This window comes from Montipora capricornis, chromosome 12, assembly GCF_036669925.1.
Source record: "Montipora capricornis isolate CH-2021 chromosome 12, ASM3666992v2, whole genome shotgun sequence".
Lineage (NCBI taxonomy): Eukaryota > Metazoa > Cnidaria > Anthozoa > Scleractinia > Acroporidae > Montipora > Montipora capricornis.
In genome coordinates this window covers 41,774,851-41,800,944 of record NC_090894.1, presented here as the reverse complement: position 1 = coordinate 41,800,944, position 26,094 = coordinate 41,774,851, and the positions used below count along the sequence as shown (strand labels likewise).

The window sequence follows — 26,094 nt, the reverse complement described above, 5'->3', positions numbered from 1 at the left end:
TGTAAGCCTGGCAAATAACGAAAATATGCAAACCTCAGCCGTACATACCGTCTATTACGGTGTCTGACATTTGCAGACTGCACACGCCGCAGATCGCAGGCTGCAGACTAACCCTAAATCACAGGAAATCACAATTATTCAAAGCTAACCGTTTTAAAACGAGTTGTCAGACTTAAATACTGTTTACCACCGCTATTTGAAATGGATGCTTAGACTTAAATACTGTTTCTCAGTGCTATTTGTAGGCAGTCTGCAGTCTGCAAGTGCATGTCAAACACCGCAGCTAATGATGACTGAAACAAAATTGGTAATTGGTAGCTCTTTTAAGAACATACGTTGACATTTACTGCTCAGCTGGTTCAGTGAAAGGATTGCACCAGAAAAGCTAAAAGGGGAAGGGCAATCTGCTATTTTAAAATGTGATCTATCTGTTATGAAAACAGGAAAAATTTAAAGGACCTTCCAATATTCACTAATGACACAGTGAAAGAAAAGAAATGTAATGGGTTGCGAGTCCTATATGCCACAACTGCTATCTTTTACAATTTTAAGGTTGTCTTCTTTTCAAAGTTCGCCACTGAGAAAGTCATTTTTAACTTCACACTAGTAGATAGTCTCCTTCGCGGCCGGCCTTCGGAATGTCACGCAACGCTCCCCCTTGGGGGCGTGACATCCCGAAGGACGGCTGCGAAGGAGACTAGTGGGGAGACTGTTTGAAAGAATATTATTTCTCAAAACAGACGCGTAAGTTCGCTGGACTGTGTGAGTTTCAGTTACGACTGTCTTCAGTTACTAGATGAAATGTTTTGGCACCTTTCTCAGGGTTTTCGTTTCAGGCCGGAGGCCGGATGTTTCATCCGGTGGTTTCCCATTCCATGTCCGGTACTTTGATGCCAATATTTGAGGGGTTTGTTTTATTTTATAATATAAATAATAATAATGAACTTCATTAAATTCTCCAACAATGGCTTTTCAGAACTTAATTACAAAATATTAAAAGTTCCTATGTACCATGCAAAAAGTATAATAAACGATAATAATAATGATAATAATAATAATAATAATAATAATAATAATAATAATAATAATAAAAGCATTTATAAGCGTTTGTTAAAAAGCATTTGCTTATACGATCTTATAAAGACATTCAAATCTTGAATGTTTCTCATGTCATCAGGTAAATTGTTCCAAATTGTAGTAGCTCTATAGACGAATGCGCTCTGACCAGTTGCAGATTTGCACAAAGGGATCTTTAATTTAGATTTGCTCGTTGTATTACGTGAGTGACCGTCTGCCGATCGACAGATAAAATTATCACTCTATAGACGAAGGCGCGCTGACCAGTTGCAGATTTGCACAAAGGGATGTTTAATTTAGATTTGCTCGTTGTATTACGTGAGTGACCGTCTGCCGATCGACAGATAAAGTTATCACTAAGATATTTAGGTGCTAAATCGTTCATACACTTGAACATCATCGTGGCATCTTTAAGCTTGTCTATAGATTCGACTGGTAACCAGCCTAACTCCTCAAAAATTGGTTAAAACTGATATGATCGTACTTTCTTGATGATGTGATAATGCGTGCACCAAAGTTCTGGACCTTCTGTAGCTTAGAAATGTTCTTCTTAGATGTACTACCCCATACACAGGAGCAATAGAAGAGTCTACTAAATACTAGAGCGTTCATTATAAAGGTTAGAGTCTTTCTGTCTAATGCATATTTCATGCGATTGATTTGGCTAAGGCTTGCAATACATTTAGAAACTGTCTGTGTTACATGCTCGTTAAATCTTGAACTTGAATCGATAACAACACCCAAATCCTTAGCAGAAGGCACCGGCAACAATTCTTTGCCAAGAAGCGATGCTTTGAAATTACTTGGCACCTTCTCAAGCATCTGACGTGTTCCAAATACTAGTAACTTAGTCTTATGGCGATATCGATTTGTTAAGACTGTTTGAACAACACCAGGAGCCGGTTCCTGAAAGGTGTAATAACTCTATTCCAGGGATAAATGTGCATTATTCCAGGAATAGCTATATCCCCGGAAATAAATTCTGTTTTGTTAAAATAGCAGATTTATCCCTGGAATAACTGTTATGCCTGGTATAATTTATTCCTCCTTCCAGGAACCGGCCCCAGGCAGCGATATTTCTTAGGTCTTAGGTCTGAAAGCAGGGCCATAGCGGTACTAGCCTCCTTTAATGGAAATGTTAAATAACGTTTTGAATCGACGATTCCACTGAGCATACTCTTGGAATGCCAGGAAGGTCATACCCTGCGAGCAGTTGGTTTCTCCTACGCTTCCCTAGAGAGAAACCACTGCGAGCAAACGTTAGTTTCTTTGAGTGAGCCGCAGTCCAGCGCCAACGACGAATAAATTAAATTTGAACCGGTAAAACGAGTTAGTAAATTTGTTTTGGCGCTTGCACGTACGTTCAGCTACGTAACTGCTGCGTTTGCGCGAGCCTGCTGTGTAGGGATTTCCCGCGAAATAAGACGAAGTGATGTCAAAAACATCACGTGGGGTGTGACGTACTTCGCACATGCTCGATGGAAAATCAAACGGTTGCTCGCAGTGGTTTTTCTCTCGGGAAGAGTAGCAGAAACCAACTGTCCTCAGGGTAGGAAGCTCATTGATGTAGATGTTAAACAATGTCGGTCCGAGAATGGAGCCTTGCGGAACACCGTGTCCTATTGTACGATTGTCTGATAAATAGGTACCAATGCGAACTGACTGACATCTGTTCGATAGATAACTTCTAAACCATTCAATAGAATTTTTTGATATACCAAGATTATTATTGTTATAATTTTTTTTTTGCTTACTCAGTTAAAGAGAATTTGAGTGAACTCCAGACTTGTCTGGGAAACTGATTCTTGGGGTTCCAGAAACACTGGAAACAGCGTGTCTAAGCGTTCAGGAGCCCATCCTGAAGCGTTCTATTTTTAAAATTTCTTTTGGGGGAGGGCATGCCCCCAGACGCCCCTAGATAGCTCGCGCCTTGGGGCGCCAAAAATGTCACGTCCGTTACTTTCAGAAATATGTCCGCTACTTTTACAAAACTGTCGAAAACCCTGCAGTTTCTTCTTTGAAGCTGTTTTAGCGTCACGCAATTGAGCGAGTTGAGAAAGCGTTGCGTAACTCTTAAAGAAATTTGGGCTATCCCAACGATGACATATTCCAATTTCAATGAGTCTCCTTGTGAGTTCTGCGAGATCCTTTTCACCCAGCTTTACAAGACGCAGTTCGACGCAATCTTATGCAGACTGCAAAAACTTGAAAAGAATGACAAAATATACAACTCAATGTAGAAAAATAATGGCATTTATCATTATTGTACGGAAACGCAGGAAACGAGTACAAATATTCCACGATACTGTACAAAGAGTTATTTGTACACTTGGTGCTGACGTTTGCCCTACGCTCCATCTCTGTCACACGTTCTCGGTTTTCACTTGCTAAGAGTTTAGTGAGAAAAAGTTGGATAATAAATAGCTTATTAGATGTTTTGGTGTGTAGTATCGCTGAGTATTTCAATTCGTTGTTTGTATTTTTAGAGGGCTCGTCAAAATACAACACAACTTGAAATATGACACACTACAACATGTAATATCCCACTTACACTTACAGACTATGTGTTTGTAAAATTTTACTTCAGCCCGATGCTAACGAAATCGTGAGAAAAAATCATCAGGCATAACAAGTGTCCTCACTTGTTTGGATTAATTCGTGTTTTTCCGGTGTAGTTTCCCATTATTTTGGCTTTTTTCGCCAATTAACTCCAGAGTCAAATGTAAACAGATTTCTATTTTTGTCGCATACCGTAAGTATAACGTCATGTTATGCGTTGCCTCTTGCTTTGTCTCCATGTAACAGCAGTTAACAGAAATATCCCAACATCTGTTGAGAATTTTCGATGGTCATCATGAGATCTTATCAGGACATAGGCTGAGACCGTGTTTGAAGTTTTTCCCTGGCAATGAGAAATTGATCTAGAAAACCCGTGTCCGCCGTTTGTGAATAACAGGCGTGAAGCAAACCTCTGAGTAGTGGGCCAGAATTAATATTATTCTTCATTTTTTTCTCTTTCCGGGAAAATTCACTTTATTGATCCACTAAGACTTAAATCCATGTATATGTTTGCATGAACCAATTAGCGCTCTTGGGGTAAATGCCAAATTGACGTTGTACACAGGCGTTAGCTAGCTGGAAACTGATCTTGCTCAAATATCAATTATTAAATTCCTTCTTTTTTCAATAGCATTGATTACACAGAAAACGTAACTGCCGCTTTCTTCCATGTCTCGATAATTTACTGAGACGACTGATATAATTAGTTATTTCCCTCTGATGACGTAATTGCAATAACAGTATCAATATCACTCACTCGGTGATGCTGTATGAAGTTATGAAAATGCATATCACTTTACATGATGCTCCGGTATAAACTGCGAAAGTTGTGCTTTTTATCCCAGCAGGGGCTCTCTATTTGTTGATTAATTAAACGATGCCCGCGCTACGTCCCCTCTCATTTATAATTAATAGTTCTTTTTGTTTTTTATTTAGAAATTACTTCGTTCTCTTTTTTTGCTGCAGTGTGAATGGTCACGAGTAAGTAAGTTCTTTAAAACAATGAGCCGTTTTCTTTTTAGTGTTCCTTTTCACAAGGTGATAAAAACGGAAATGATGCTGCAGTTGTACATCGACTAACAATGAATTTAACCATTCATGTCCGTGTCGTTGACAGTGAATGACGTCAATTTGCCAAGTGTGAAGCAAATGTCCATGATTACATGATAATTGTATCACTTGGTCACACTCCAAGTGATACGGTGGGCGTAATTGAAGGCTGTTAAGTTGGTAAAGCAAAATAACAAGAGTCGAAAGTCTTCTGCCTTTCTCCAGTTTCCATTTGGTTGGTTTAGTGTGATAACCCAATGGGCTGTGCAGTTTCTCACGGAGCAAAAAGCAAATTCAGCGTAAGTGAAGTTCTGCATGGAAGAATGACAGCGACCTCGACGGTCGATCGTGCTGAAAATGTTTATCTTAATCCAGTATTTTATCCGTGGATATGTAACATTGGTAGATTTATTTCAAAAGAGATGTCATACGTTTCCGTAATGTAATGGCAAGGTTATCAGCAATGACTCTGGAAGAGTCGAAGAAAGCCTGGACAGGAATCGAGTCTATGACGTCTGAGGACTTGTTTGCTATATTAATAAGATTTCATATGAACGAGCTAACGTACGCATTGCTTGCTTTTTGCTATTCAATTTTTTTGGTCGTTAAGCACTCGGTCCACACCTAAATCATGAAAATCATCGACGCTTCTGCACAATTTAATGCACCAGGATCTTGAAGAGATAGTGACTCGGGGATACTCGGAAAAAATCCGAGTACTCCTTGGCTGAATAAAATGAACAGCTGTCATATGTTAACCTGAAGAGATTCCTTTATTTCTTGTTTATCTCTTTTAGTACCATCGTGAATATGCTCCATTTCGACAATTTAGATCCCAGCAGTATAGCGGGACACTTTCAAGTTCACATGAACCTTGTTAAAATGACAACAGGTCTGTGCTAGAGCACGTCGTAGGTTCGCCTACAAAGGAGCACTCGACTTTCTCCAAGTATCCCATTTCGTTCACCACTGAGGAGTAACATATAACATCTCTCATCATAGGATCGTGTAGGCCACGTTCTCTTCTCATGATGCCAATATTTGAGAAAAATGATAAGACATTAGTACATATTTAAGCCCATAAATTGCTGCCAAATGCTACTTTGTTCTATGTTGATGAGTCCCTCGTATTAAGAACCTCATAAAGAGCAAAGTTACACTCCCTGGTGACAGTATTAGTAATTCGTTTAAATTTAAAGACATCTTAAGAAATTTCTCATCGGATATTAATAAAGATTAAGAACAAAGAGTATATTTACCGTAGGTCAAATCAAATGCTTTTATTGATAAATATAAGGTTAAGTTACTGTTACATTATTTTAGTACTTAAGATTAGGCATTTTACTTATTTTTATTATAATTATTTAATTGTAGGTCCCCCCTCGGCCATATGGCTGTTCATTTTTTAATCTGCATTACTAAATAATAGATTGATTGACTGACTGACTGACTGACAGACAGACTGGCAGACTGACTGACTGACTGACTGACTGACTGGCAGACTGGCAGACTGACTGACTGACAAACAGACAGACAGACAGACACACTGGCAGACTGACTGACTGAATGACTGACTCGCAGACTGACTGACTGACTGGCAGACTGGCAGACTGACTGGCTGACTGCCTGATAAATTGATTGCTTGGTTGGTTGGTTGGTTGGTTGATGTGATGTCTGTAAACGGGATTGGAACGGAACGTAATATATACATATGCTGGAACGAGGCGGAATGACATCGCAATGAACAACCCGGCCGGTGGACAAACTGTAAAATGCACAATGTCAGTAGATTTGACCTCTTAGTCGATCTTGTTAGTATAACTTGCACCCTCACAAAATGAGAGTAAATCTCAGTATGGATTGGCCAAAGGCTCTGGTGAATACCATTGAAGCCGGATGGTCTTAAATTACAATTCAAATGCCAGCACTGTTACTTCGTTTGCCTTAATGATCATATTTTCACCAAGATATCCAATTTTAGTTGGTGCACCCACAAGTCAAGTAATCTCAAGCTCTTCTTGGTAGAAAAAATGTCGCGTTTTTTCCTTTTAGCCAATGGCCGGGTTTTCTGATTCAACCAATGCAACTGCACTAACTCAAATAAAGCTTTTGTGCAATCTGAGCTACATGTGTATGGTGGTTGCTTGTATTTGTAGGGTAGCATGGGCCCTATCCGAGCACAAATTCCTCAGTGGGACAAGGAAGCTGCCAGACTGCGTGAAGCCGTTCAAAGCAGTGATGAAGTCAGCATTGTCCGAGTCCTAGCAAGGTTTACAAACAAGCAGAGAAAGAAACTAATAAAGATTTACAAGGAAAACTTTAACGAGGTAAGAAAAGGGGTACTCATAGATAGCATGTGTTACCAACTGTGATACGTAGTGAGAAAGATATTGAGAAAACCTTAACTCGATCTGTCAAAGGTCGTTATTTTTGCGATTGCCTGCTTTTCTGGATACAAGTGAGGTCACAGGCAGAGATGGAGCATAAAGTAAAAACTATTGACCCTGTTGCAAGAGCCTCGAACTTTGATTCGAGAGATCTTTGAATTTACCGTTGTGAGTCATTGAATCCGCAGTCATTCCATTGAATCTTCAGGCCCTTTGGTAAATACGATTTTTTGAAGTTATGTATTGATTCACTCTGACCGAAAGAAGCAAAGGCACGAAGAACTGGTTCGCTTCAAGCTATGCGGATACTTCCAGCTAGCAACGAGTTTTGGAATGGAGATTAACTAAATGTACTTCAGCTTAATTTGTGTTGCAAAGGAACCACTTTGTCAAACACTGAATTGAACAAATCTGCACATATTTCGTTCTGGGACGAAGTAAACGGCGACAAAATCAATTGATTTCAAGGCACTTTGTTCAAACCCTACCGGTGGCAAAATAGCCAATCGCTTGCGGTTCGCGTCTGACTGAAAAATGCCCTTGGGAGAGCGTTGGCAGTGGGGACACTGAAAAACGCAGACTGCAGATTGTGCAGACCGTCAAAATGAAAATTCGGTTAGCCTGAATTAGGCCTAAACAACATTCGGTAAGCCTACTTAGGCCTAAATAACACTCAGGTTAGCCTGTTTACAGTTAGCTCTCAACAATAGTGTGGGTAACACCATATTTTACCCCTGGTCTGCACGGTCTGCACAGTCTGCAGTCTGCGTTTTGGCGTGACCGTTCGCAGCGTCAGCTTTTCAATCTCCCTTGATTAGACTGCGGTCAATTATGGTTACACTAATAAGTACTTATCTATTAGCAATTTAATCACCTTTAGGGATAGGCGGCTATGGGACAATATCACAGATATCGATTGCCTTATAATCTTGTACTTTTCAGGAGCTGCAAGCTCTTCATTGCGAAGAAATGCCGTACTCGTTTAATTTGATTCTGTTACTGATTTAAATTAATCGCATAAAGATCAGTTAATTAGTTGAATTTTATTTTGCTTAACAACAGGATCTGGAAAGTGTGCTTAAGTCGCAGCTCAGTGAAGAAGCCAAAGACGTGGTATCGGCTTTGCTGTGCCCACCAGTCAATTATGAAGTTCAGTCATTGCGTAAAGCCTTTGAACTACAAGACTATAACACCATTATGACGATAATAATATCCACTAAAAGTATGATGCTAGTGGATGTAGAGGAACAGTATTCCTCAGGTGAGTAGTGGAGTGCGTGACAAGAGTGTGATGTGATTTTGATGCAACCTCGTTCCCAGGGTCTCTTTGTCGATGACGACGATGGAGACCCTGGGAACGAGGTTGATTCTGATGAAGTAGTCAGAGTGGAGCCTCGAATATATTGATGTCATCAGTACAACGAACGCAATACCTAACTTCACTTTAGTATAATAAATGGAAAAGGGCCTCGATGTAATTCAACGATACGCCGATATGATTAATTTAATCATAGTTTGAAATACATTGCATTCTAAAAAGATTCCAATGTATCTGTACTAAGAACAGAAGAGTCATTTTCGTTTTGACCATCTTTGGGAAAGGAGAGTTGTATCCCATACGCTGTAGTTGAGCAAATCTATGCGTGGGAGCATAATAACGTAAAACAAAAAAGAAAAATTTAAGGAGGTTATCCAGAAATAAAACTTGTCATAGATTTCCACTGAAACTTCGCACACTGTTGTATCATGTCAAGGAGATGATAAAAATGTAATTAAAATGGGAAGGGGGGGGGGGTCACCGTGCTCACTTCCATGGTATGACAATATTCCAGCGAATCCCCGATGTTGGACAAATTTAGCTCGATTTTATAAATGCAATCCATGGTATAACGCGTAGCCTGGTGTCATTCTATGGTTACTTCACTTACGTACTTGAAACATTGTACTTGCATGGCTTTGGGAGTACTTATCACTCCAATATAGATTTAACTTAAATGTGGGATGTTTGACTCGTAACGCTTCTTCCGTACAATTTTATGAAATTGCCAAAAAACTAGCCCCAGATTTTTGCTGATATTTTTACTGCTCCATGAAGACACCATTCTCAACAAAATTGGGGGTCACCGTACTCCCTCAGGAGAAAATAACCCTTCCTTGACGGATTAATTTTATCGTCAATGAAAATTCGTCATTTGATTAATGTGCCCGCGCTACTGCGCAGGCCAATCACGCAAGAAATTATGCGCAGTGGTGTTGCGCAATGCAAAACCAGGGAATGCCTTTAGGAAGGAGAAGTGTTCATTGATTCCCGGGGAACGGAGGTGTCGATGCAGCTACCACATGGGAAGGAAAGGATAGAGTTAACATACATTTTCTTGCTTAGCTCCTGAGCTCCATTGTGAATGTTTATGGCCTGGCATCATTGGTTGTTGCCTGGAGTAAAAGTGCATGTGATAGAACCAGTGATTGTATACATTTCAAACACACAGCAGTATGTACATCACAGTGTGTCAATGATCTAACTCAATTCGCTATACTTGTCTTACTTGTACTATGGCAGTTTGTCATCATCAAAGTTCCACTTTACATGCATTGTTTATCACAATGTATATCATAGATCCGAAAGTCACTCCTAAGTGTTGAATTTGTTGAAAGGCCTTTAAAAAGTAACTTAGATTCGGAGGGATATTGATTTGAAGCAGGAGCCCATGATTTGGAGCGTACAGCTTCATTGTATTTGTGGAACGGCGTTTTTTTACAGACCGAGGTATTTTTAGATCGATTTTCCCGTGAAACCAGATCTTTCCAGCTAACCAAACGTCTTGCATGAGAAATTGTTACCTATGGAATTGAGAATGGTCACTCGTCTAAGAGTAGCTTGAACTGTGAAAATGCCTTTGGTTATGGGCTTCTTTGTGTGTTCAGCAAGGTTGCATTGTATTGTATATTTAATGTACTCTTGCTATGGAGGTTTATGCATTTGATTTGCGCGTGGCCCAAGACATACTTGCTTGTTTAGGGGAGATAATATTCAATGACATTACTGCCCCCAATAGACCCGATATCCTTCCTTTGCAAACAGTGATTACAACATGGAGTCTTGCTACGCGTGCGCGTAAGTATTTCAAGCGCTAATGAGCACGTAAGTATTTCAAGCACTAATGATTTCGGTCTTTTGGGACGCGAAGAATTCCAAGGGTCTCAAAGTGCTATTATGACTAAAAAATCAATTCTAATTTTTCTTTGGCCTTCAAAACTATGTAAACCTAACAGTGAGTGACCCAAGTTTTAACCCTTGATTTCAAAAGGATACCTGTTTATTTTAACTGGAATTTTCCCTTTTAATGGTCCATAACTAACTTCAAAATCTAGAGAGAGCTGGATCGAGAAGAAAATTATGTCAAAGATAAATAGTTTAAGAAAGCAATGCATGTGTACGTGGCTGAATTAATATGCAGCACGGGAGTTTCGGGCTTTCAGACTTTTAAACTCGTGTTTTTCATATGTAATAAACTGCGTTTACACGCTGAAATTTTAAGCTAGTGAGTAAATGACGTCACTTTTCCCTGGATCCAACACTCTGCGGTCCAATCGGTCAGTTTGGAACGTGAGTAATGGCGCACTGTGAAATCCAAAACCTACACTCAAAGCAAACAGCCTCTGAATAAAAATCAAAGATCAAAATTTTGCCGGTCCAGTGTTAAGCAATCACACTTTCAAAATCTGCAAAAAAAAAACAAAGGAAGAGATTTTTTGATCATAGTAGCACTTTAAATTAGGTGTATCGGGGGGCTTATATCTGATTCAAAAGTGGGCAAGTGGGTTAAGGGGCTCATTTCGGGATTGTACACATTTTTCACCGGTTGAGAGTGACATGTGCACTGGTTATTAATCAGCAGAATTTTTCAAATGTTCAGTGATGCTAGGGGTTTCTTAAAAGTAAAAATTGTTTTTTTCTTCTATTATTTATTCCAGACTACAACAAGACGATTGAGGATGAGTTGCGGACGATACCCGACAAGGATCTTAAAAAGGTCTTAATTTCTCTGGTAAATGTCGATCGACCATTTATAAACAAGAAAGCGGACAAATCGGCGGCCAATGACAGAGCGAGATCGCTATATGACACTGGGGATATTCTGGCTCTATTGTGTGAGCCACTTAGTAGAAATCAACTTAAAGAAACCCTGAACTCTTTTCTGGAACTTTACCGGGTCAACATAAACCAGTTTATAGACGAGAAATCTTCACGGTTATCAATGGACGCACGGGACGCTTTGAAAGGCTTTGGTAAGTTTGCAGCGATTCACTGATTCATATAGCTCAACTATAAAATTAAAACACGCGGGAAATGTTCTAGCAATGATAAGATATACATATTTACTTCTTTATGGAATAAGAACCTCGTTCAAGAAAACCATAGATTTGGAATTAAAAGATGGAAGTTTTTTCTATGCTTTCCGTCAATGTACAGCTCCAAAAGGGTTTGATTCACTTTTTGCGTCCTAAATACTCATTTTTTATAATTGGAATTTCAGCAGCTCGTCTCCTAAGTCTACTGGATGTAGCACTTAGTATAAGAATAGGAGTATAACCTGGGTTTGACTCCTTCACTTCTTCATTGAGGCTTTTCTTATGAGCTTTCCTACCAAGTTAAAATTTAAGCCACTTAAACGAAGGCGATTGTGCTAATTTTGCTTGGACAAGTCACTGACTCTCCTATCGCCGACTCTCCTGACTCTCCAATGATGCATCAGGTACTCGTTTGCTGATCTATTAATTTACAAAACTAGTTAGCATTCCCCTTCTTCCATAGTCGCCTCTTGTGCAACGAACAAGCACCTTGCCGCAGCGACTTATTTTGGAAGCAAATAAAGGATGGATTTGTCCCCGTGCCATATCGCAGCGACTTTTTTCTCAGTGTTTCTCGAAGTTATGCGTATTTACGCGATTTTCGTTTGTTATTCAGAACTGAAAAAGCAAATAGTACTTTGAATGAAGGTTTATGATTTTGGGGTGCAGGGATGGCGCAGTTATGAGAGCACTTGCCTCCCACCAATGGGGCCCGGGTTCGATTCCCAGTCTCGGCGTCATATGTGGGTTGAGTTTGTTGGTTCTCTACTCTGCACCGAGAGGTTTTTCTCCGGTTTCTCCGGTTTCGCCCTCTCCTCAAAAACCAACATTTGATTTGATTTGCGTTAACTTGTTAATTTCTATTTACAGTATCCCCGATTAGTGCTCTACGGCACTAGAAGATTAGACACTTGAATAAAGTTCCTTTCTTTTATGATGATAGATCGTCTTTAAGATACCGTATGTTTATCGATCGATTATCCAAAGATCCGGCAATGGATTCCACTAGCTGGCAATGCAAATGTAACGCAAACTTCAATGCAGATGTAATGCATTGCCATGCAATATATGCTTGGTAAATAACCTGGGCATTTAGTGGTTTAAGCCGAATCTTTGAGAATAGCTAGCTCAAAGGCCCACTTTCAACCGACATGCATTGCGTGGCACGGAATAATTTCCATATATAAAACCCCGCCAAAGCTGAAATTTATCTAGTTGGATCGCTACGATGTACAGTGCGGATTTCCATAACAAAAGCAAACGATCGAAAAGCCTGTCAGGTGAAGGTAGGTCTTTAATCTGAACTGATAAACGGTATGGCCGTTGGGTCGAATTCGCAATCATAACTTTTTTTTTCCTTTTTTGTTTTCAGTCCTACATACTGAAAACCCTGCATTGTATTTCACAAAGAAGATCAAAGACGCTAACCAAACTCAGATGCTTCGAATATTAGTCTCCAGATCAGAGGTAATTTTGCGTCAGTGCGAAAGTTCACCTATGCCCAAAAGTGCAAGTAAGAACATGCACGTGATTGGATGCACGCCCAATTCTGACATTCAACATGACCCTATTCCGGAATAAGAATACTTAGAGTGATGATTTAGCATTTTAGCAGCTGTTTGACAATTTTAATGTGAATCTCCGTAAAAACGAAGGACTTCTATCTTCTATTCAACGTATTCCTATTCCGGAATACGGTCAATCGAACGCATCCTGAGTCTAAGCGTTTGCTACCTTTTTCCAACAATGAGGTTAGGGTAAAGGTTTATGTTATTTTTATCTTAGGGTAAATGCAGTTGTTTATCCTTACTTGAGGAGCACCATTTGGGGAACACTTTGAGACGTTAACTGTCGGTATTCCGAAACGCGAGTGATGTCAACCCAATCTCCACCTAATAATGTATACAACCTGCAATGGTAACTTAAGCCTGTTAATGTAGAGTGTGTAGATTTCATTTTATAATGATCGCGGGTGCTCTTGGGGGTTCCAGGTTGTTCGTTATGTTTCCAGAAATGCAGCAAATTAGATGCACATCCAATTTTGAATCTTACGTAGTTGAATCTATCGAACGACCTACCTCGATTAGCTATGCTACTTGCGGGTCGCTTTAATTGTTACTTGATATTTTTAAGAAAGAAAACATCTTCCTGTATCTTAAGCTAAAAGCAACGCTAACCCTGCAAATATTTAAGCAAAGGCTCATACTTAAAGCGACACTTTGTGTTGGATGTCAAAATTGGACCTACATCTAATTTGCTGCATTTCTGGAAACATGACGAAAAAACTGGAACCCCCAAGAGCACCCGCGATCATAATGAAATGACAATGTAGACACTCTACTACATTAACAGGCTCTAGATACCACCTTATTCCAAAATGGCCGCTGATTTATGCGGATACAAATTGGCCCTTGTTGCCTCGTTCAAGATAAAATATTCTTTTGAATTTTAAGCTTAAGAACGAGGCATCAAGGGCTTATTTGAATAAAAACAAAAGAATATTTAAATTGCGGCCATTTTGGAATAAGGTGTATTGTAGATAGTATACTTAAGGGAGTTTAAGCAAAGACGACGGCTACGGCAACAAAAACGTCAGTCCAAAATATTCGCGATTATTCCGTCTTGTTCACCTTGTACAGTGTTGCACGTGCAGCACGTGTATTTTTCCTTTTTTAACCAATAATATTCTTGCTTTGTGGCGTTGCCGTAGCCGTAGCCGTCGTCTTTGCTTAAAGTCCCTATTATTTAGGCGGAGAAGGGTTGGTGATTGAAGTTGGACAGAAGAGCAAGGGGACACTTCGTGACGGTTATTGAAATCCGCGTGCACTTGTAATTACTTGTGTCAGTCTGGACATGTGTCGTTCTTTAATTCATTCGCTCAAAGCAAGTTTAGTAATGCATATTGTTATGCCGCCCACACTTCTTAAAGTATCCTTACAGTATCCTGGGTGACTAAGGTTATTTCTGCTTTACGCATTGGAGCGAAACAAAAAGAAACGACCTCTGCCTTTAAAGTGTTTTACTGTGACTAATCAGCAATAAGTATTAGCGAGAGCTTATTAATTGTCACACTGGTCAGATTCGTTCATTCAATCCGTACATCCATCCATCCATTCATTCATTTATCCATTCATTCATTCATTCATTCATTCATTCATTCATTCATTCATTCATTCATTGCCAAGTTACTTATTATAAGTGTGTTATTGATTTGAATTGTTCTGATTTCAGCGGTTGATTTGGTAGTCTCCCTAATTAGTGGAGCACACGTAATCGGCTAAATAACCATGAAACTAACTAAGTATTTTACAACAAAATCTGAATTTCAATACTCTACACTAGGCAGTTGCCAAGAAAGAATAACTTTTGAGAAAAATTCCTCCTTAACTGAGAAAAATGAATGCAATGGTGCATTGACTGAATAGAAGTTGTGGTTCGTTTCTTGCAGATAGACCTTTACTACATCAACAAAGAATACTTGCGGTGGTATTCCAAACAACTTCACGACGCATTTTACAAACAGTGTAGCAGTAAATATGCGAAACTCTTGTCAGTTATTCTTGATTTACGGGGGCAATACAGCGAGTCTGCAAAGAAGAGATGATTCATGGGATAGTGCCATGTATTTGTTTCCAGTCCTTCTCACAATGGCTCCATCTTAAGAAGTATACAGTCCAAAATGACAATAAATCGAAATTTTCCAAGACGGAATGGCACTTACAGAGTCAATCCGGAACAATATAAAACAAACGAGAAAAGAGGACTGATCGGATACAATCAAGAGCGATTTAAGACTAAGAGGTATTGCTTTCAGGGTTCTATAATAACGAAAATACTTGCATATGAAGATGTCCTAGCCACATCGATGATCTCATTGAGAGTACTTCAAAGCATGGTTCCATTAGTAGGAAATTAACACGAGGGAACAGCCTGCTGTATAAGTCAACACTGCCAGACGTCGATAAAAATATCAATGCTGATTAGTAGATGTTGCTAGAATTGTGATCATGCGTGCAGCGGAATGCGTGGTTTATGACGCCGTACAACCCCAAGTTGTCTTCGGAGTACATCGAACCAGAATTCGGCTTAAATTCGCAGGTGGTGAATGAACTGTCGGTATGTAGAGATATTTCTGTAGCCTTAGACCACTGCCAGAATGGAACTGTTTGCTGGATTACAATGTGTCCCCAGATGTTGATGTGTTCCACTCTCTTGCATATGTAAGTCACACTTTAATCGGTGATGTTGGGGTCTTTAAACGTTCCGCGAACGTAGTCGGTGAAATCCACGCCGTGAGTTGGGTAACAGCATGTTGCTCGCCAGTGAGTGGAGTGACTCGGCAAGGATCTCATTCGTGCCAAACTAAAGCGGTATAGATTCCAGTTGTGGCTATTCTCGTTCACTGGAGCGTCGATCTTGAATAGTGTCCCCTGGAAAGCAAGCAATGAGCGATACTGGGTGCTCCAAGACATGACCAAGGCTGAACCAGGTTCAGACTTCAGATCAAAGTAAGCTGGGAAGCTGTAACCTGCGTTGTTACAAAGTTGGTTGGTTTTGTAAGGTAATCCAAGGAGGAGGTGGGACGGAATATATCTGGCTTGGTTTTGGGTGACTTGCAATAATCGTCTCCCTTAATACGAAGAAATCACACTTTGATTTATTATGCACGTTGACTAGTGCAAGATGGCGCGGTTTCCCGAAAGTTTGCATCGAGAGCGATTTTATCTCAAAGCGGGGACCAATGGATTGAAAGGAATTTCTTATTGATAAAAATCAGTCATGTTTAATTTTCTCAGTTCGGGGTAAACATCGGTATCCAAATCCATCTTTTATAGCTAGAGAATCTATTTGTTTTTACTTACCACAATTACAATGCATCCAAGTGTAAGAACTTGTTTAGTCTTGTTGTCATCATCTCCCGAGGCAGCCCCAAGACTCTGAAAAATAAAAATCACATCTCCAAAGACCGAATCAAGCGATATTGACAATTCTTAGATCTTTAAGTTTAATGACTGACAATTACTTAGGAGTTTGATGGTTTGACTGACTAAATCGCGTAAATTTCTTGGTATGGCACATTGCTCGCGCTGCGAGACTGACTCGATATAAAAAGATTTGAGAACATGAAAATATTGAACAAAAAGGCCCCATTACTGACAAAGTCGATGTGTCAAAGTTGTAAAATAAAAAAAAACCTCAACAACCTATTTGTCCAGAGAATTTACACTTGCTCACTTGTACCTAGAACATAGTTCCTAATAGTATTCGCTTGTTTGTTTTTTGGACGCGGCAGTGAGGTCTTATTCGTCAACTAGACGCTCCATAAGGCGTACACTGGTTTGCCTGTGATACGTGTTACACAAAAACAGAAGGCACTGAATTGGGTGGTATTGAACAGTGTTCTACTTAATTTTTTCAAGTGAGGGATCATTAAGACCATTTGAGGGGTCACCCACATGTCGCGCCAGCAGAGGCCGTTATGGTCACACGTTCACACGTTTAATTATTTTGTAATGTCCTGTCCCAGAGTAAAACAACGTACTTTTTAGCCGAGGAACTTCCGTCTTTGGTTTTTAATTTTGTTGTAATATTTAACTGAATATTTGTATTTCATCTGTCGGGCCAGGAAGCCTTCTTTGTCGGGTTCCTGAGAAACGTATCTATTTTGACTTCAGGGTGAACTATTTACACAATTTGAGTAAAAATAACAAGCAAACTGCGGTTATAAACATAACGAGACAACGCATGTTGTAAAACTTTTTATGAACTTGACGTTTCGTATGCTCCAACATACATCTTCAGAAGTAACGGCTACCTAAAGTACAATTGAATTTAAACACGAAGACTAATACCAAATAAGGAAAGTAATGGCAATGAGAAAATTAATGAAAATAAACAGACCTAGTTAAAGCTGCTTTAAAAAATATAAATGGCTAGTAGAGAAGAACTTTCTCACTGCCAACATTTTCATTAAGCGCTGGTTTTGAATCGCGAATCAGCAAGGTTTCCTTAATTTTACAATATATATCAGACCGTCCAGTAAAACCAGCGCTTAATGAAAATGTTGGCAGTGAGAAACTTCTTCTCTACTAGCCATTTATATTTTCATGTAAACAATCTTCGCACTAGTAAGTCGTAGCAATAAATTAGATAAACCAGAAAGTTAAAGAAATCTTGTTGGCATCCCAAATAAACTTCATTTTATAGTACAACGACAAAATCACTTGTCAGAGGAAAAAATTCCTGTCTATTCGCGTATCACATTTCAACGCACGTATGCAAATTTGTTAACTCATTTTCACCGCGTCCGGATTCCCGCGAAATTTTTCTTCTTTCAAATATTAACAAAAACATTATTTCGCGTCAAGCGTTGTATCTTTTATGTTCAAATAACCGCTTAAGATAAAGATTTTTGAACGATCTGTCCGTACATATTTTTTCATAATATAATATTCTCTGTCAAAATTTGCACAACAATCAAAACACAAAAATAGTAACGCACGCAACAAATTTAGTCACATTTACCTCTTTGTCGAATATGTCATGCTTAACACAGGAATTTTTAATTATTTTGCAAAAATCTTTCTCTATTCGTTAGTAATCATCCTTTCAAATTTCAGAGAAATCGACCGGCCCCCGAATATTTTACGAGTTTTTTTCAATGGAATGTCAAAAGGCCAAGTGTTTGTTATGCATAATTGGGCAAGATCGGGCGATCAAGTTGTGTGTGTGACCCGTTATAAATATTTTTTTCACAACATGTTCCCGAATCGTCAAGTATCACCACAGAAGACAAGAACATCATTGTAAAAGCTTATTCTACGCAAAAAGTAGGTTCTGGAGATAATTTAGAGAGTGGAAATCAAGTTTACGGCAAACGGGAAATACAAACTCATGAGGCCGCATGGTATATTTGATTAAGTTAACACAACAGAAAGACTGGAAAGACGCTAACCTCGTTTTGACACGCCTTACTATTGACACAAAAACTATCCAGTTAAGCTTGCATGTTACACAACATGATGAATTCATAAAGGCCACCTTTTCCAGTAAACTTCTTTTTTAAACAAACAATATATTTGCTATAAGAAGAAAAAACCCCTTCCTAAGAAACTCAATCGTTTCAAATTATTATACGCAATTGCAACAAAATAAATTTCAGGATCAAACCGTTACTATGAAGAACCTTTTCCTTGAATAATGAAGCACACAATAGACGACAAGCTTTCTTTCAAATAATTTTTGGCTGTCACATTTCCAATTATTTTTTTACCTGAAGACTGTGCAAAGTTGAGCACAAATAAATACAAATAGCCAGACAACAGAGATCACAGATCCACGTAAGGTGTTCGATTCGTTCTCTGTCTTTGTTGAAGCCATAAGTTACCAGATAATTTTCCATTTGGTTTCAGTGTTCTACATAACAGCACACTTGGTAAAAGTATTAATAGAAATACAGCTCACTTTGATTTCGGTTCGACAGGCGATAGCTACGATTGTTGTCGAAGTCCATTACACGTCGCTTTTAAGATTCCAGATATTTTTTTTTCACCGCCTGTCTTGTTTATCCAGTTGACGTTCCATTCTTCAGCTCCATAAGGGTATATTTTGTTTAAAGATGCACTAAAACGTCTTGCGCGTTACAATGACTTTCGACGCCATTGCAGGTTAATTAAATGTTCTCCTGTGTCCACCGGAGAAATCTACGCATTACCCCAGCCCCTCAAACCTAACAAAATACGTACAGAAGACTCTATGCACAAAGACACGACTTAGCAGGGGAGCGACAGGCAAGACTTTTACCGACACGGAAAAAAAATAAAAAGAAAAAAGAGAAATATTACCCATTTTTCGAGTAAAATAAACGAAAAAGATTTATGAGACGAAAGGTAAAGACACTTACGTATGCAAGAGAAATGATTTCCACAATAAAAACCGCGGTGTTCTTAAATCCCACGTTAATTGTTCGTTACCTCAAACTCGAAAATTCCTATAATGAGTTAACGCGATATTAACTTCTTAGCTGTTGAAACTGGCTTCAAACCTTCTCAGGGTAGTTCTGGCTTAGATTTTTATAAATACACTTTTATAAATTACGCAAAAAAACATGTAAAAGAACAGAGTGAAGAAAGGATGTGTGACAGGAATTGAATCGATCATGATAATATCAATTGACTACAATCGAGTTGTTAACTTCACCGCCTCTATTCAAGCTGATTGAGAATATCTTCTCGTGCAGCGGAAAAAATATCTAACGGCATCGTTCTGTGTTGGATTAAAAAAAAAAGAAAATCCGATATTAATACCATCAATTTCGGGACTGAATCATTGAAATCATGAAAAGCATTATGCCTGCATTACGAATTAATTGTTCAGCTTCTTTGAATTTCGATACATACTTTAATTTACTGGAGAGCCATTCTTGTGTTATTTTCTTTTTTGAATTATTTATTACTTCCTTTGTTAAAAAGGGATTATCTTATGGTTTGATTTTCTTTCCCTTAGATCTTAGCTTAGTTTGATTATTGTTCTTAGTGGAATACCCCGACCGCCCTCATTGCACATATGTTTACTAGCAATTGCTGCGAGCCACCACAGGCCAACCATCCTCTGTTGGTGTTGTTATCGAACTGCAATAAAGTGTGAAAGCAAATAATTCAATGAAAGATCAAACAAAGTGTCAGGGGTGTGGGGAGTCAGGGTGGCGTCCCACTTCTGCGACCCAGGTTCAACCCTGGCCTCGAAGTCGTATGTGGTCTTCGTTTCAGTCAATCTCAATCTGACTCCGCGGGCTTTTCTCCAGGTACTCCGGTTTTCCTCCCTCATCAAAATCGACTCTAGATCAATAAGATCCGGGCAGATACCCTCGTATAGGTATAACCTCTGCTATCTGTCCTTTCATTGTATTGAATGAATAAAGTTGGTAGTTGGTATTATTCAACTGAGTCCTGTGTTATGTTGTTGGTTTGGAAACCAGACCAAAGGAATTCGAAGCATTTTAATCTATTCGAATCTACCAATCAATGCAACGCGATCGTTGGGAACTGCCAGGAGGGGCTGGGAACTGCCAGCGGTCGGGTTGCACTGATTGGCAAATTCTAATAGACTCAAATGCTTCAAATTCCTTTGGTCTGGTTTCTTGCACCAATCATGTTGAGAAAGCGATAAATTATTACGGATTTCAGGATCGCCTTTCTCCGTAAGATGAAGCTTAAATCGGCAAATTTATGGGGGAAATCTCTAATCGATTGGACGCTGGTGTTTTTAAGGTGAGAATTTCTCTGGTTTGGTGTCAGCTTGAACAAGACGAGATCACCAGCCAGCGGCTGGGTGCTGCCTACCTTGTCAATTTTCTTGACTCTCTAACCATCGGTCGAGCACAGATCTCGCAAAATGACGCCTCAAACAGCTCGGAACGACCAACTTGAGACAACATAACACAGGATTCAGTTGAGACTTTGTTTGATCTTTCATTGAATTATTTGCTTTCAAAAACAACAGCAGCAACAGAGGTCTCCCTGTGTGCTATATGCCAGGAAAAACTGATTTCGATTTCTCGATTTTGTGTCGGTCTGCCTGTCCCAATGATTTGACGTCATTCTGTGATCCTCCAGCGAGACAAAAATGGCGTCCACAGCGGAAGAAGAAAGAAAGGAATTTTTTAGTCGAAATTACATTGAGAGCTTTAGAGCCCAGCGAAGGCATCTGGATGGTTTTTTTTTTGGCAAAAGAGATATTCATGTGCAAAATTGTAAAGGTAACCTTCTGATTCTGTTGTGTTACATGTCATTAGTATTTCCATGTTGCTTAAGCTTGTCCATAACTTTGGCAGAATAACCTTTTAGAATGATGTTCTGGTTTCTGAGATGATACTTCTATAAGTGTAATAGGTACGTGATTGCTTTGCCTTCATTCCTTTCATCACGTCCATAAAACATCCGCGGAAGATCAATTTCTCTCAAATTTGAAAGGGTGATTGCTAAACAGTGGAGAATGGATCTTTGCTACCGATAAAAACCCCCCGTATTTTGCTCGAGAGTATTGCAATTTTTGTCTCGTGAGTGATGTCATGTATATCTTAGTTTGCTTATCGTAGGGTGCGTTCCTTTTGGATGATCCGAACAAGGATCACTGAGAAGGACTAGTCCAGACGTTCGGGCTGCGCCGGCTTTTGAAAGAGTTGACGCGATTCAAGCAGAGTCTCCTTTTCTCCTCCTCAGTAAAGAAAAAGACAAAAGAGGCTCTGCTCGCAGGGAAATAAGTCACATGCTCCCAAAATGTCTCAGACTATACCAACTTTACTTGAAAACCTCACAGCACAAAAATAGATATAAACGAGATATTATACAAGACAAAAGCTGAAGGAAGTGCTGACGAAGTCCAAACAACATGGAACTAGCTACTTCCCTTTCAAAATATATTGGGCTAGTTAAATGTAAAGGGTATACATATTAGCATACAGTAAAATCGGCAAGTAATTTTCAAGTAAAAGGGATTCTATTAGTGCAGCGGTTAATTAACCTCCTGACAGTAAGATCTCAAAGAACTACTATGACGAAATTCGCATCTTTCCTATCTAAGCCGTTTTTATTCATGAACATGTAGTCTCTACGAGGAGAAGAATACTTTTTGTTCCAGAGATATTCAAGTTTTTTGAAATATGCAACTTAGGCAATTGATGACATCATAAATTCAACCGAATTTTGATCAAATATAATTTAAAAAGATATCTAAGCCAATTTGTATCAGAAATGCTTGACCCTGCAGTAAGATTCTAGATGTGCTCCACAATATGAGCATACCAGCAACCAAGTCGCTAAACGCCTGAAATCTTGTGTGTACAAATTCTACTCTTGTGTTAACCTTAAGATTGTTTTTCAGAGCACTCGATGTATAAAATCTTTCTTTCCTTACAAGGACCGTATTAATCGTTCACAACAATCCAGAGTTATTTACAGAGCAAATTGTTGGGATTGTAATGGTTTTTACATCGGTAAAACTAAACGGCGGCTTCACGATAGAAAAACCGAGCATTTTAAGGCCCTAGCTAAAAATGACAATACTTCAGCCATTGCTGACCACGTCAAGGCCACTGGACGTAACATCAAGTGGGATCATTTTGATATTTTAGCGAAGGGCAAAACAGACTATCATTGTAAAATAAAAGAGACCTTCTTTATTCAAGAACTTGAGCCAGCTTTCAACGTCAACGTCGGAAGTGAAAAGCTGATGCTTTATTAATCTTTTCTGTTTTTATTATTATTATTATATATTTTACTGTTAAGTATTTGCTTAATCTAGGTTCCAGTCCCCTCATCCGCTTTGTTATACATAAATGACTGTTTTAAATTTCAACGGTTACTTTTGAAAATGTAGGTAGAGCACATACGAAACGTCAAGTCATGATGAAAATGAACAAGTTCAATATGTTTATCACCGCTATTTGTGTCTTATTTTTGATTATACCAGTTTTGTTGCCAAGGCAACATGCTGGGTTCCAGACCTCCCTGATATTAAAGGCTTACTGGCCACCTTTGGCGCTCTATTTTGATATTTGCCAATGGTGCCTCATCTGCATGATCCTTCAAGCATATAGATATGTTAGGTCGAGTTTGTGGCCTTGTTAAATGTTTTTTAGCTTTTAAGATCACCAAAAATATTTAACTCAGGTTGGAGGGAACTGGAAAAGAGTGAGTTGTTATGTGGACAAGCTTTTCGTCAGAAAAAATGTCGTATCATTTTAAAGCATATTTTAAAACGCTGCGACAATCGTAAGCCATGTCGTAGGCCTGTCGTAAGCATGTCGCATGCAACAAAAATCGTACCGTGTAAATCGACCCTTAGGCTACGAAGTTTCAATGGTCTCTGGTTCAAATTTGACCGAGATAGCTCTATTTATATATATATATACCTGGCCCAAGTTGTTCAAAAGATGGATAGCGCTATCCGACAGATAAATCGCTATCCAGGCGATAAACACTAGCAAAACCAATCGAGTTATGCAGTGGATAGCGATATCAACCAAACCCGAGTCACTATAACTGTCAAAGTCTTCTCTGTGAATTTCTGAAGAATCTCGCATCTGAGAGCTTGGTTTAAGCTTGAGAATGACCACATAGAACACAGAGGAGCTATGAATTTTGAGTGATTTCAATTGACCCATCTTTCATACTATTTTCCTTTAAATATTGCTCGTGCACATATAGGAATGTCAGGAATGCTTTCATTCGGGACCATCATCAAAGCAGATATCGATTTATTATCTCTTATTTCAGTTTTTGAACTTTATTATGTTCTGTTTACAGTTTTGTTTTCTCCAAATTAAGTTGCGCGTTGGGACGTTCGATCTTCCTTTACTTTAATAATATTAAAACGTGCTGAGGATTACAGATGACCTCCAAACCACCACTGGGTGCTGGAAGTGTCGTCGTGTGTGCAGCGGAATGCGGGGTTTCTGTAGAGGTACAACCCGAAGTTGTCTTCGGAGAAGACCGAACCGTACTTCGCGTTAAATTCGCAGGTGGTGTATGTACTGTCAGTATGCAAAAACTCTCCTTTAGCCCTAGGCCCTTGCCAGAATGGAACCGTTTTCTGGATTCCAGTTTGTCCCCTGATGTTGATGTATTCGACTTTCTTGCATTGGTTCCTCCCAAGGTAATCGATGATGTTGAAGTCTTTAAAAGTTCCGCGAACGTAATCGATAAAATCCACGCCGTGAGTTGGGTAACTGCATGTTGCTCGCCAGTGAGTGGAGTGACTCTGCAGGGATCTCATTCGAGCTAAACTCAGACGGTATAGATTCCAGTTGTGGCAATTCTCGTTCACTGGAGCGTCGATCTTGAATGGCGTCTGCTTGAAAGCGGGCAATGAGCGATACTGGATGCTCCAAGACATGACCAAGGTCCATGCTGTGCCAGGTTCGGACTTCAGATCACAGTAAGCTGGGAAGCTGTTTCCTGTGTTGTCATAAAGTCGGTAGATGCCACATGTTGAGGCCCCGTTTACAAGGTAATCCAGGCAGGATGTGGGACGGAAGACATCACACTTGCTCTCGGCTGACTTGCAAAAATCGACCTCCTAAAATGCGAAGCAAATCAAACTTTCATTTACCGCCTAGTACAACAAGATGGTGCTGTTTCCTGAGACTTGGATCGAGAGGGATTTCATCTGAAATTGAGGATCGTTGGGTTGAAAAGGAAGTTCTCACTGTTTGATTTTTTTTAAGGTTTAAAAGCCTCGGTATCCAAATCAGTTTGTTAGTTAGAGAATCTTTTTGCTTTTACTTACAGTAAAAACTAGAACTTGTTTAGTATTGCAATTGTGGTCATCAGCGGCAGAAGCAGTAATTTGTTCAGTCTTATTGTCACCAGCAGCAGCCCCAAGACTCTAAAAAATAAAGATCAAACGTCCAAAGACAATCAAGCAATATTGACAATTCTTAAGACCTTTAAAGTTTAATGACTGACTATAACTCGCACAATATTAAACACAAATGCATTGGCCATGATGAAGTCGATGTGTCAGAGTTGAATAAATAGAAAAGCTTGATCAATCATTATCTATTTGATTTGATTTGAGAACTGAAATTTATTTACTTGTACCAATTAAGGACATAGTACCTATTAGTCGCTTATTTGTTCGGCGCGGTTAAAAAACGAAAAGGATTTATGAGACGAATGGGTAGTTCTTGACAAAAAGGCACTTACGTATACAAGAGAAATGATCGCCGCAATAAAAGGCTACAATGTTCTTAAATCCCATATCAAATGTTCGTTTTCACAAACTCGAAAATCCCAATTTGATTTTGAGAATTTACACTTTCTTAATTATACCAAGAACATAGAACCTATAAGTCGATTGACTTTTTTCGGCGGCGGTAAGGTCTTCTTCATCATTAAAAACGAAAACGATGTATGAGACGAAAGGTTAGTTCTTGACAAAAAGGCACTTACGTATACAAGAGTTATCATTGCCGCAATAAAAACCGCGGTGTTCTTAAATCCCATATCAATGTTTGTTCTCGCGAACTTGAAAATCCCAATAGTGATATTAACTTCCTGTTATTGCAACTGGCTTCAAACCTTCCTATGTAATGATCAGATCAATTTTGACTTAGCTTTATATAAATATACTACGACACACATGGATTGTGGGGGTGCTTGGCCACCCGCGTCAGGGACTCAACTTAGCAACGCCACCAGCGCCGCCGCTGGCAAATACACAAAAGATAATGACTTTTAGAGTGCACGAAAATGGAAGAAATGGGTTGTGCTGGGGCACCCGCCTTCATGACACAAACCAGCAACGTCACCGACAAAAACAAGTCTGCCAAAAAGCAAAGGGCAGGGCGCTAAAAGGGAAACACCGTAGTTGTGAGAGTGCATGAAAATGAAAAAAAAAAAGCTGCCAAATTAAACAACAACCAAAAAATGGGGTTTGGGCCACTTTTATAGCCTATTGAACAATGGGAGGTAAAGGTTATAAATAAACAAACATTATGACATGATCACAATGTCATTTTATCTCGAGGCCTGTCATGGCTGATTAATGCCATATTAAGTTTCTCGACTGGAATATGGGGCGTGGACAACCAGCCAATGAAACAGGAATAGTTCGGATAACAGCAAGGCTAAAGGCAAGTTCAGTTTACCGTGCGTTCCTTCTCGCT

The 26,094-nt window shown here is 39.3% G+C and overlaps 2 protein-coding genes and 1 pseudogene across 3 annotated transcripts in view; 1 reads left to right on the top strand and 2 right to left on the bottom strand.

The window, feature by feature from the left end:
- Positions 1-15,269, top strand: part of LOC138026341 (annexin A13-like) — a 16,205-nt gene extending 936 nt beyond the window's left edge. The window contains exons 1-6 of one of the 2 annotated variants that reach the window (XM_068873651.1): positions 4,822-4,985; positions 6,843-7,013; positions 8,136-8,334; positions 11,049-11,363; positions 12,799-12,893; positions 14,875-15,269. In XM_068873651.1, coding sequence (XP_068729752.1) covers positions 4,944-4,985; positions 6,843-7,013; positions 8,136-8,334; positions 11,049-11,363; positions 12,799-12,893; positions 14,875-15,030 — 978 coding nt within the window. In that variant the 5' untranslated portion in view covers positions 4,822-4,943 and the 3' untranslated portion in view covers positions 15,031-15,269. Of the gene's footprint in view, positions 1-4,821; positions 4,986-6,842; positions 7,014-8,135; positions 8,335-11,048; positions 11,364-12,798; positions 12,894-14,874 lie in introns of those variants that run through there. The other variant, XM_068873652.1, reaches the window with a different exon arrangement.
- A 137-nt stretch (positions 15,270-15,406) lies between these two features.
- On the bottom strand, positions 15,407-23,589 carry LOC138025902 (uncharacterized; annotated as a pseudogene).
- LOC138026394 (uncharacterized) lies at positions 22,643-25,530 on the bottom strand. Its single transcript, XM_068873736.1, has 3 exons — positions 25,379-25,530; positions 24,714-24,812; positions 22,643-24,503 (listed from the first exon to the last, which is right to left on the bottom strand). The coding sequence occupies exons 1-3, from the start codon at positions 25,430-25,432 to the stop codon at positions 23,811-23,813; spliced, it is 846 nt and encodes a 281-aa protein (XP_068729837.1). The 5' UTR covers positions 25,433-25,530; the 3' UTR covers positions 22,643-23,810.
- Between the last annotated feature and the right edge of the window lie 564 nt (positions 25,531-26,094).

Excerpts from the sequence above, each read along its gene's own strand:
- LOC138026394 (XM_068873736.1), bottom strand. The coding sequence starts at position 25,432 with ATGGGATTTAAGAACACCGCGGTTTTTATTGCGGCAATGATAACTCTT. Across the intron at positions 24,813-25,378 it reads CAATGATAACTCTTGTATAC|AGTCTTGGGGCTGCTGCTGG; the intron begins GTAAGTGCCTTT and ends TTTATTTTTTAG. Across the intron at positions 24,504-24,713 it reads AACAAGTTCTAGTTTTTACT|GAGGTCGATTTTTGCAAGTC; the intron begins GTAAGTAAAAGC and ends TTCGCATTTTAG.